Consider the following 12,051-nt stretch of genomic DNA (forward strand, 5'->3'; position numbering starts at 1 on the left):
TATACAGAGAGGCAATTTGTCCTCACATACCTACGTATCAGCCATACAGTCCCTGTAATGCCTCTTTCCCAGCCTCAAAACAAAACTGCTAATAATTTCTCATCTTTCCAGGGATGATCTAAGCCTGCACAAATTTGTGGGTGTACATCACTACTTTTTTTTCTCCCTAGTAGCATAATACAGCATTTTATACCTTGCCATTTTCACTTAAATATATATCTTAAATATTTTTACATAAATCCACCTCATTTAATACTTTCTCATTTGGTTAAAATTTAGCATCATCTGCTTATTACTTGTTATAACAAGGAGTTCAGATCCTGTAGAATCAAGATATATTCAACAAATAAACTCCCACTTTGCTAGCAGCACCCCAAATCTAATGGCCTATTCGAGTTGTGTTCAACAGAACTTTCCATGATGATGGAAACATTCTATTACTATATCTGCACTGTCTACGATGGCAGCCACGTGGGATTATTGAGCCTTGACTGTATCTAGTTAAAATGAGGATCCGACTTTATTATTTGAGTCTCATTTACTTAAATGCAAATAGCCACATGTGTCTAGTAGCTATCATACAGTTCTATACCAATACTGTGTTTGAATTTCTCTTCCAATTTTTATTTCTGAAATAGTTCAAGTTGCCATTAAGGCAAAAATCAGGAGGCCAATATTTCTATGATTTGTCTAATAATTTTCTCTCTTGGAGGTGTAAGTGCAAGGCAGTGACAGACAGAGAGCTAACAGAAAATGTTTTCAGCTTTTGGAGGCCCTCATTTTGAGTGGAAGTAAACTGAAATCAAAAGTAACTATAGTCAACTTTTTCAGTGTCGACATGTTTTTCCTGTAATTTCTAATAGGTCTACTTACAAGTCCAAAAGCATGTTGAGGAAATAAGGTTAGTTTATGTTAATTCAGATGGTTTTAGAGTATTCCAGTCCTAGAGTTCCTAATTTCCTTTAGAAAGTCTAAAGACATTTAGAATAGGTGTTTCACAAATGGGTCCCAGAATTTCCTTGCAACTTAAGGATCCAAGGATCAAGGGCATTCTAGAGCCAGTCTCCCACAGCTATAATTCAACACACATCAAAGCTCATTTCAGATTTTACCTATTTTGGACCAACCTTCAGAAACTGACACAGAGTCAAGAGTCACGAAATTAGCATTAAAATTGTTGGACAGAGATATGTCTACAACCTGCAAAATCTAAAAGTGCTTAACACTGGCTAAAACTCTCACTGACTTCGGTGTTATAAAATCTAGAAAAAAGAAATTTCATGGTTGTAAAGTTAACACAGAAAAACAATATTCAAATGAGTAAAATGAAAGGCATAGTTGAGGCTGAGAACACGAAAATTTGAAAACTATGCTAAAGAAGAAATATTTCTTCAGGAAAGTTTTTAACAATATGTAAATTAGTACACATTTATTTCACCTGTACCTTCCATTAAAAAGGTTTTAAAATTACCCCATAGTCCTGGAAAGATACTGGTATACTTTTTAGTCTTCCAGGTTTTATTATTTATCTTATATTGATGGTAGATAAATAGGAAAGGATTTCTTTTCACTCAGGGAATACTGAATAAAAGTTAAAACATTTAGCATAGTCTTATTTTTCACTTGTTTAACATGATTTTGGCCATGAATATTTAAGTCTTCTTTATTTATCCAAACAGTGTTAGTGTCCTTTAGATGCTCTGTTAGATGTAACTTTTGCAAAGTTCACTGATCTGAAAATTATGTTCATGGTTATCACATTACACAATAGGCTTTAAAACAGAAGCAGTACTGGTAGGGCCATTGTCAATAAATTCCAGGGAATGTCTTCAACATAATATGAAAGAGCTAAAATTCTTTCATGTTCCATAGTAAATTAAGACTAGGGATCAAAAGAGTCAAAATGTCTTTCTAATTTAAATGTATAGGCCCTTATTATAATTCCTTACGTATAAGCAAGCTTAATTTCAATAAAGTTGTTGATTTAAAAACACTCAAATACTACAAGTAATTCATTTCATTAAAAGAAAAGAATTAAATTTAGTACGCAAATTCATACGCTCTGACATAATTGTTTGGATTGAAACTCATCATCCTTTCGTAGTTCCAATTCTTCCGAACCCAATCCCCACTTAAAAGGTACAGCCAGAAAATTTATGACAAGACAAAAATACCTATTTCATTTCAATTATAATATATATGTTGATATTTCTTTCTGGATATGATATAGGTGTCACTTCACATGAGGGCCTCTCCATTCATTACTGACATTTTACTTTATCTCTAATCAAAGTTTACAGGTTACCAGTGATTTTAAATGAAAATACTGACCAAGAAATGTATCCCTGTGGTTGCATTATTTAAACTCTGAAATACGCAGTGAAGTCCTAACTGGCAGCAAGTCAAGTTATGGATGCTCCCCCTAGTGGCGGCAGTTTTCAAATAGAATGACCATCTGATTACAGCAATGTAAAAATTTTAACAAAAAAAGATACAGATGCCTACAGCTTCAGAGAATATCTACAGAGACATTTGATAGTACTATGTTTCCCCGAAAATAAGACCTAGCCAGACAACCAGCTCTAATGAGTCCTTTGGAGCAAAAATTAATATAAGACCTGGTATTATATTATATTATTGTTATTATAATATTATATTGTAAAGACCTGGTGTTATATTATAGTAAAATAAGACTGGGTCTTATATTAATGTTTGCTCCAAAAGACGCCTTAGAGCTGACTGTCAGGCTAGGTCTTATTTTCAGGTAAACAGGTATTACCATAACAGAGACATTATAAACAGCAATAGAATATTACTAGACAAAGAACAATTCTATTGCCATGGTCAGAAAGCTTAATTTCAAAACTTCATATTAAAAAAATATTTTCTAATTCATGATAAAACCTGAATGAGGTTCAGGTTGAATGATAGAGTTAGCTATCAAGGTCAGCTTAAGTTTTCCTGTTTACCTCTAAGGATTCCTTCAAGTCTACAGCAGAAACTGCATCTTCCTCTTCATCATCAGTCATCTGGTCCTGGGAACAGTAGTGAGTGCTATAAGCAGAATGCTCTTCTATTGCTTCCAGCCAGTCCTGAAATAATCCCGGGATTTAAATAAAAGTCAAATGCATTTTTACGTAATAGGACAATCTGGAAAACATAAAAGTTAACATAGAGAAAAAAATATTATGGCCTAAGAAAAACAACCAACAATGAAATAATGATGCAGATCTCTTGTTCATGACATGTCTAGATAAAAAAAAGTCCCAATACTTATAAAAAATATCATCTATAAGCTTTTATACTCAGTAGTATTAATACTCAAATGCATTAGAAAAACTAAATGATGGATAGAGAATTTTTCACTTAAAATGATAGGTTCTCAAACCTGTTGAAATTATTGTATAATAATGTATCCAAAAACAATTTTACTAACTTGCAATCAAATTATAAGCACAAAAAACTCAGATCATCTTAAAAGAGTCAACAAACAATTGCCCTGATGTTTTAACTTTTACTAAGTTAAAAAAAAAAAATCAATGATTTCACAAAAAGACAGAATATTTCCACTAAAAATACCCGTCTTACTTCTTCATTTCTTATAGCCATTACTCAGGGTCAAATCTTACCATTTTATGAAATGCTGGGACAGTCATGATTTGGATTATTTAGGGGTTCTTTGCAGGGCCAAAGTTAACCACTTTGGAAGATAGATTCTTTCAAACCCTTACACAATTTACAAAAAAAAATAAAGGGTCTACGAATATTGCTTTGATCCAAAGGAATATGGCTTCTCCATTAAATAACTGCTTGTGAATTTCTGTCGCATGAGTCCCAATTTTCTTGCCTGCTGCTATTGTTCAATTTACCACAAGAACTGAGTCTACACTGTATTAAATCACACCTGGATTGGCGTCCAGGTTCTGTCACTTGCAAGCTACTTGACCTTGGGAGATCTCAATCTTACTGTTTTCAGTTTTTTCACCTACAAATTAAGTGGCAAACTAAATAATCATTTAGTTTTTTTCCAAAACCAATGAGAGCCCCTTATATTAACAGAATCAAAATGGAAAAAAAAAACAAATTATGAACAGAAAATTCCTCCAGGCACGTATTGATAAAGACCTAATTCATAAGCCATATTTCAAAAGTTTCATAGACTTGCCTCCATTAAGAAGGTACAATGAACAAGATTTGATATGGTAATATTGAACCTATCCTCTTTGTTTCTAAGTGTTAGTTTTATAAAAGATAAAAGAATCCATAAAATTACCTCTCTTGTCTGTCGAAGGCTATTCTTAGGCACACTGAAGCCATGAACCGTATCATCAAAACATTTAATAAAGAAGAGGCAGCTATCAGTGGATTTTACCTTGGATATAAAGAAGTCAGTAAGGCAATACCATCCATGCACATAAAACACCGCTCTGAAATTACCTACACATAAAATTAAAGGTACTAACATTACTTAATTGTACCCAATTGAACATTTAAAATACCGATTGATAAGAATTAGGAGAAAAATTGATACATTGGAATTATCAAATGCATTGTAGCTTATCTATGTCAAACCTGGCTTTCATATTCTTAGTTACTCAATGTAAATGCTAACAGTCCACTATGTATGTAGTTGTAGTTTTATTCTTTCTATGAAATATAGCTTAGCATGCACTTGGGCTGTAAAATCCTTTCAATAGCACAGCTCCAATTTCTTATTCATACCAGTCTCCTAAACCTTTTGTTTGAGGCGAGTGTTAGAAAAATGTGTGAACTGAGTTTAAAAGAACACGATAGATAAGACTGACAAAGAAGGGGAAAAGGAAAAGAAGAAGTAATTATGTCTTTTTAAAATATAAATTTGGAAAGTGAGGGGATTTAACAATGGAAAGATAGACTTTTGCTTCAAGACCCTACCAGGGGACCTCTCCACCCCCTTGCAAAAAACAACTATAAAACCTAGACACAAAACAAATAGCCACTACCTGGAAGAACTGGAGAGTGAACAAAAGCTGACAGACTCTGATGGGGGAGGAGAGGGACACATTCTCTTGGAGGAAAGGAAACAAGGAGTTTTGCCAATGAGTTCCCATCCCCAAGGTTTTTCACCTGGGACTAAGTACACCACATGGTGACACTACAGCAAGGGCACAGGTGGAAAAATCCAGTCTTTCTGTCTTTGGGAATTAAAAAAACAAAGCTGGGGAAACATAAACACTAAAGAGAGTAGGGGAATCCCCCAAAAAAAGAGACAGAAGAAGAGGGATCCCAAAACTGTGTACACACATCTCTAACCGATAAATACAGCCTATCTGAATGAGGACAAGAGCTGCTGTCTAAGAAACAGTTTATAGTCCAAACCTGGCCAAGAAAATGACCTGCTGAAACAAAGGAAATAACATTTAATAGGGAAAAGAACCGAATCTTCAATCTCCAGAAGTTAACATTCATAATATTAAAGATGTAATCCATAATTACCTGACATACGACAAAATAAGAAAGTGGAACGTTCTAAAAAGTGGAACGTTCTAAAAAGAAATCTAATTGAAAGGCAAAAATTGTCAGAATGGTTGTTAGGGACCCAAATATATACTAGCTACAAAAGACAGAAAATACAAAATTTTAGATAGGTTGAAAGGACAGAAGTAGAAAAAGAGACTATGCAAACAGTAAGCATAAGAAGGCCTGAGTGGTTAATAAGGGTTGGTGAGGATGTGAAGAAACGGAAATTGGAGCCCTTGTGTACTGATGATAATGAATGTAAAATGGTGCAGCTGCGAGGGAAAACAGTATGGAAGTTCCTCAAAAAATTTAAAATAGAACTACCACATGATCCAGCAATTCCACTTCAAGGTAGAAGAATCGAAAGCAGGATCTTGAAGAGATATTTGCACACCCATGTTCATTGTAGCAATTATCATAGAAGCCAAGAAATAGAAGCAATCGAAATGCCCATTGATGGATGATGAGTGGATAAAGAAAATGTGGTGTATACATACAACGGAATATCATTCAGCCTTAAAAGACGAGATCATATCATATGCTGGTCTGAGAATGGTCACAATGAAATGGCAGGTATTGAGCTCTAAGGAGTACACAGACAGCCATGGCATGCTGACAACCCTGAAGGACTTGACGTGAGAACCAAGGAGGTATGTCTACACTACAGACTTAGACTAATCTTTAAAGAGGAAAAACTTGCTTTGTCTCCTGGTTGGTAAAAGTAAAACAGCCAGATGTGAATATGGAGAACCTAAGAATCCTGATTTTGACATAGGCTTTAAACTGTATTTTAACATCAGAAAAATCTGCATTGTCCTGATTTACCCATGTACTAACACACAGACACATATAGGGACATGCACATATGTATATGTACATACATACATACACATACAAAATGTTAAAAGCTCTGTGTAAATGTGTTTAGATCACTCATCTCTCATCCCATAATATGTGGAGATAAACAAAAGTTGATCACAGTTTTAAAACGAAGATCCCCCAACTTCACTTATTCTCAAATAAAAACATATACAAGTACTTTCTACCCCAGTTTTAACAAGGCAGCTTATATAAATGATTTAGGGCAATCACTTGCAGAACTGATTTTAGGGTTTGAGCAAAAGATGCGTGTGTCATCCTACCGTGCACACTGCTTGAGTTAGGTGTTTGCATCCCTGGCGATAAATATTATGGACTGCATCAGGCCTTCAAAATAAATATTAGATTATCAAGGGAAAAGGAAAAGAGATAAGTGAAAACATTTCATTTTCCTAATTTTAGATGCTGAAATTTAATAAGTATAAGGATCATAATACTTACTGTTTCCTATACCATGAAAGGACTCCGTGTTCTAACACTACCCAGAATAATCTCCAGCCAAAAAATCTTGAGCTCTAAGGGGAAAAAGAACAAAGATTTTCCAAGCTAAAACATCTAGATTCAAACCTTTGACTGTTAAGAAGTAATTAAACATTTATCTGTAAAGATATTTGTGCTCCGATGTTCACTGCAGCTTCATTTACGGTGGCCAGGACATGGAAAGAAACAAAGTGTCCTTCAATAGATGATTCGATAAAGAAGATATGGTACATATACACAATGGAATACTACTCTGTCATAAGGAAAGGTGAAATTGTACTATTTGTGACAACATGGATGGATCTTGAGATTATTATGCTAAACGAAATAAGTCAGAAAAAGTCAAGAGCCATGTGACTTCACTGATATGTGGGATATAAAACTGAAAGCAACAAAGGAACAAGACAAACACACAAAGAAATAAAAACTCATAGACACAGACAATAGTTTAGTGGTTACCAGAGGGGGAGGGAGGGAGAAGGGTAAAAGGGATCAAACATATGGTGATGGAAAGAAAACTGACTCCGGGTGGTGAACACACAATGTGATATATAGATGATGTACTGCAGAATTGTACACTTGAAACCGATGTAATTTTACTAACCATTGTCACCCCAATAAATTTTAATTAAAAAAAAAAAGTAATTAAGTTATAACAGTTCTACCTGAGTCTTTCAACTAGTACTACTGAACATTAAAAAATGATCAAACATGAACGTAGGTACTAGGTGCAGTAATGAAAACAGACCATTACAGGGTAACAGGAACAGAAGAAATGCCATACTGATAAGATGAACAATGCGCACAGTTTATAGTTCTGACAATACTGTTCAGGGATATTTATAGGAAATATATCAGTTGTGGGCTGCAAAGACAATTCCCTCAAAGTCCCAAATGAACTTCTAAAAAAAAGAGAATCATCCTAAATTTATTTCATACAATATAAGCATACGTGTACATAAATATGTAGAGAGTGCTTGCAAGTGCAGAAGAAATTATGTGCTCTAAAATAGTTAATCATGGAAAATAAATGAACTCCAAAATACATAGAAATTTTTAGAAACAGAAAGACTATGTGTGCTCTGTGACAATTCATATATTAAATTCTTCCTAAGTCCTCCATGGTTCAATCTTCATAACAAAAATACTATAATCCTATGATGAAGTAAGAAAAAAACGTATTTTTCCCCACTCTGCTTTCTGCAAACATGGTCACCTAGAAGTGTTAGACCATCAACACAAAAGGTAGTAACTGCTGTAAGTGGACACCTAATGAAGTCCAGCAGTCAAAAATGGCTGCATTATAAAAATCCAAGAATGATTAAATCACATATATTTCAGAAATAACAGGAAAAAAATTTTAACAAAAACAGAACACCTGAGAATTCTTTCCAGTTTCATAATTCAAAAACCATCCCAACCCTACCTTATAGAGAGGGCCTTCATATCGTTTCAATGCTTTGTAGAGGACCTATTGAAAAACATATTTTCATTTAAAATGCATTCACATATTTTAAGAATTACATTTTTTTCCCAAAAATGATGATATAAGTGGAACCCATTGCTACATACCTTATTACCCACCAGAATGTGTTTCACTTCAGCACCCTGGGCCAGGTCAAGGGGTTTCTGATCTGTGTAAAATACAAGGAAAAAAGCCATCAGGAGCTTAATCGCACTATAAAATTGATGCTGCAGCTGCAGTACATAATATTCTTTCATTATTCCATCAACTACACCTTTTTCTTCTCCCCCAAAATTACCTACCCAAAGTTGCCATCTCAACTATTTATTTAAGCTCCTTTTCAGTAGCTAACTATTAAACCAGCAAATCAAATTAACCTCAGAACACCTTGTACAGGTTCTGGGATCCTTCAAGCTTTCCTGCCTTAAGTCCCTATATTAGCTTCCTATGGCTGCTGTATGTAACACATTACCACACCTTACTGCTTAAAACAACATACGTTTCTTCTCTTACAGTTCTGGAGGCCGGAAGTCTGAAATGGATCTCACAGGGATAAAGTCAAGGTGTTGGCAGAGCTGCATTCTTTCTCGAGGCTCTAAGACAGAATCTGTTTCCTTGCCTTTTCCAGCTTCTAAGGGCCACATACATCCCTTGATTCGTGATTCCTCTCTCCATCCACAAAGCACATCATTCCAGCCTCTGCTTCCATCCTTACATTTTCTCTCTCGATATTCTGTTCCTTCAGCCTCCTTCCTGTAAGGACCCTTTGTGATTACAATGGGCCCACCTGGATAATCCAGAATTATCTCCCTATCTCAAGATACTTAACTAATCACATCTTTGAGGGCCATTATTCAGCCTAGTACAGCTACTCTTAAGCTACCTCACTGGAGAAAAAGTAGCAGAGATAACTCACAAACTAGGGGTGTGATGGTCCACCACCAGGGACAAAAGGAAAACGTGACACTGGAGAATGAAACTAGCAAGGTATGATGGTAACGTTCTACAGGGAAAATAGAATTGGTCAGGCTCCCTCCCTGGCCAGCTGCTGGCCCTCACCCAGTGTCCAGTAAGATGGAATGCAGCGCAGGCGCCGTCCATCCTAAAGCTGTTATTTGTGTATATGCTTATGTAAGCACCTTGGCTGTGCGCCTCTTTTGTCTCTGTATGGTATAAAGGGGCCTGGCCATTTTAGGGGACCGGAGGAGTGGATACAGCTGGGGCCATGGGCTGTATTGTACAGGGCTGTTGAGATGTGGGGCTGTGGGGCCTGTGCCCAAGGGCGACTGCCGAGCTGGGCTGCTGTGAAGCAGGCTGCTGAGAAACAGGCTGCTGTGAGTTATGAGGCTGCTGCTGGCTGCAGGTTGTAACCTGAGAATGTCCAGCTGTGTGAAGCAATGAAAACCCCTGGCTATATCCCAGGAAGCCTGTGAATAAACTGTCTGCTTTGCCTCCGGCTCCATGCATCTTCTTCCAGCTCCCCAAGGCACAGACACCTTACCCCCGGACACCGGACACCGTCCACTCGGACATCAACATGACAGTTCTCAACCTTACATATGCAAGTACTCCCTGTTTTGCCAAATAACAACAAAAGCAGAGTTTGTTTATCCAAGTTGAATTCTGAAATGAGAACTCTATATGAAAGATGCAAACTAAAAAAGTCATCATCTCGTAACCTCAGATAGCTTCTAACTGCTAGAGAAACAAAAGCCACACATAAAAATTTAAAGCAAAAAATAGCCCTTCCAAATAGCGTATCAGCCTGGAACTCTGGAACGCTGTTTATGCAGTAAGTGAATATATTCTACAAATAACCTTTTTTGTTTTATTGAAATTGTATTATTATTTTATTAAGGAATCCACTTTAATGATTGTCATGAAGCCTGGGTTAACAGTAACATACTCTGGGGGTGACTACACCCTACTCTGGATTTCCTGGTTATAACCACTGTCTTCTCTCTCTACCTCAACTGAAGACTCAGATTTATGAAGTCTCGTACAGGAGGCTTTTTCAGAGGACAAGACTTTGTCTTCCTAGAAGACAATCCCCTACTTTGCTTTCATGAGGTGGATGGCAACCTCAAACCACAGACAGGTTGGGATCTGCACAGGCCTCAATGTACAAATAACGTTTTTATAAATATCAAACACCTGGTTTGGGTTGGGCAATTTTTTGTATAAATATCTCCTCCTAATGAGAGTCTATTATGCACCAATTAATATTTTAGGCACTGGGGATTCAGCAGTGAATATGACAGAAAAAAGGGGGTGCTGTATAGAAAAACGGAAAGAGACAATAAATTAATTAAAAAGGATATACTTGTATAACAGATAATACATACTATGCGAATATTTTTTAACTGAATGATTTGACAGAGAATGACTGGGATACCATTTTAGATTAGAGATTGGGGGACTATCAGGGAAAGGCTCTGTGAAAAAGGAATATTTAAATTGAAAGAAACCAGCCTCGTAAAAATACAGGGGAAGGGCATACCAGCAGAGGGGACAGCTAATGCAAAGGCCCTGAGGTAGGAACAATTTAGTTGTCAAGAGATACAGTCAGAGACATACAGATAGCCACATTAAGTAAGAGCTTTGTAGGCCAGACCTTAGCAAGCTAGTATAAGAAGTTTGAGTTTACATTTATTTTAAATACGATGAAAAGCCATTGAAGGGTTTTAAGTACAAAAGTAACATGATCAGACTTATGTTTAAAACTTTGTCAAAGTGTTAAAAAATTTTTATAAGGATAATTGGGGAAATGTGAACTTGGATGACTTTGAGAAATTATTGTAACATTACTAATAGGATAATGCAAAAATGGCTGTTTTTTTAATAGCTCTATTGAGATATAATTCACATACCATATAATTCCATCTAAAGTATACAATGCAATGCTTTCTAGTACATTCAGAGTTGTGCAACTATCACATGGTTATGGTATTTTTAAAGGAGACCTTAATCTTTTATAAATATAAGAAAGCATTTACACATGAAATAACATATTTGGAAAGCGATCGTTATTGATAATTCCTGAAAGAGAGTGATGAGTACACATCAATTAATTACACTATTCTATTTTATAAGCTCTGATAATTTCTATAATAAAAAAAAATTTTTTTTAAAAGACCACTGTGGCTGGAGGGCGGATGAGTAGCTCAGTTGGTTTGAATGCGAGCTCTGGGCAACAGGGCTGCCGGTTCGATTCCTACATGGGCCAGCGAGCTGTACCCTCTGCAACTAAGATTGAAAAGGACAACTTGACTTGGATGGAGCTGATGAGTCCTGGGAAAAACACACCACTGATCCCCAATAAAAAATTCCCAGTGTCCTGGAAATATACACTGTTCCCTAATAAAGTCCTGTTCCCCTTCCCCAATTAAAAAAATAAAATCTTAAAAAAAAAAAAAAAGGTCACTGTGGCTGTTGTGTGGAAAATAGCTTATAAATGTGGACAAGAGAAAAGGACAATAGTCACAAAGCAACAGTAACAGTCTAGGTGACAGACACTGGTGGTCTGGACTAGAGTTAGCAGTAAAATGCAGACAGTAGTAAATATGGAGAGAAGTTTATGGGTTTGAGATTTATTTGAGAGGTAGGGTTACAGAATGGCTAATAGATAAAACTGGGGCTGACCATGTATTACTTCTTCAGTGGGGAAAAAACCTTTTTAAAATGTTAACTGAGAAATTAATAATCACTTCAGTTTTTCTAGCTAGCAT

At 36.0% G+C, this 12,051-nt stretch overlaps 1 protein-coding gene across 4 annotated transcripts in view; it reads right to left on the reverse strand.

Moving 5' to 3' along the window:
• OSBPL1A (oxysterol binding protein like 1A) overlaps positions 1–12,051 on the reverse strand; it is a 210,833-nt gene that overhangs the window by 134,732 nt on the left and 64,050 nt on the right. For 3 of the 4 annotated variants that reach the window (XM_019741214.3, XM_019741215.3, XM_088797940.1), the window contains 6 exons: positions 8,431–8,492; positions 8,285–8,329; positions 6,820–6,893; positions 6,642–6,705; positions 4,274–4,372; positions 2,970–3,092 (listed from right to left, as the gene is read on the reverse strand). In XM_019741214.3, coding sequence (XP_019596773.2) covers positions 2,970–3,092; positions 4,274–4,372; positions 6,642–6,705; positions 6,820–6,893; positions 8,285–8,329; positions 8,431–8,492 — 467 coding nt within the window. The remainder of the gene's footprint in view (positions 1–2,969; positions 3,093–4,273; positions 4,373–6,641; positions 6,706–6,819; positions 6,894–8,284; positions 8,330–8,430; positions 8,493–12,051) is intronic. The other variant, XM_088797939.1, reaches the window with a different exon arrangement.

This window comes from Rhinolophus sinicus, chromosome 4, assembly GCF_057876585.1.
Source record: "Rhinolophus sinicus isolate RSI-liver-muscle chromosome 4, RSI-T2T, whole genome shotgun sequence".
NCBI lineage: Eukaryota > Metazoa > Chordata > Mammalia > Chiroptera > Rhinolophidae > Rhinolophus > Rhinolophus sinicus.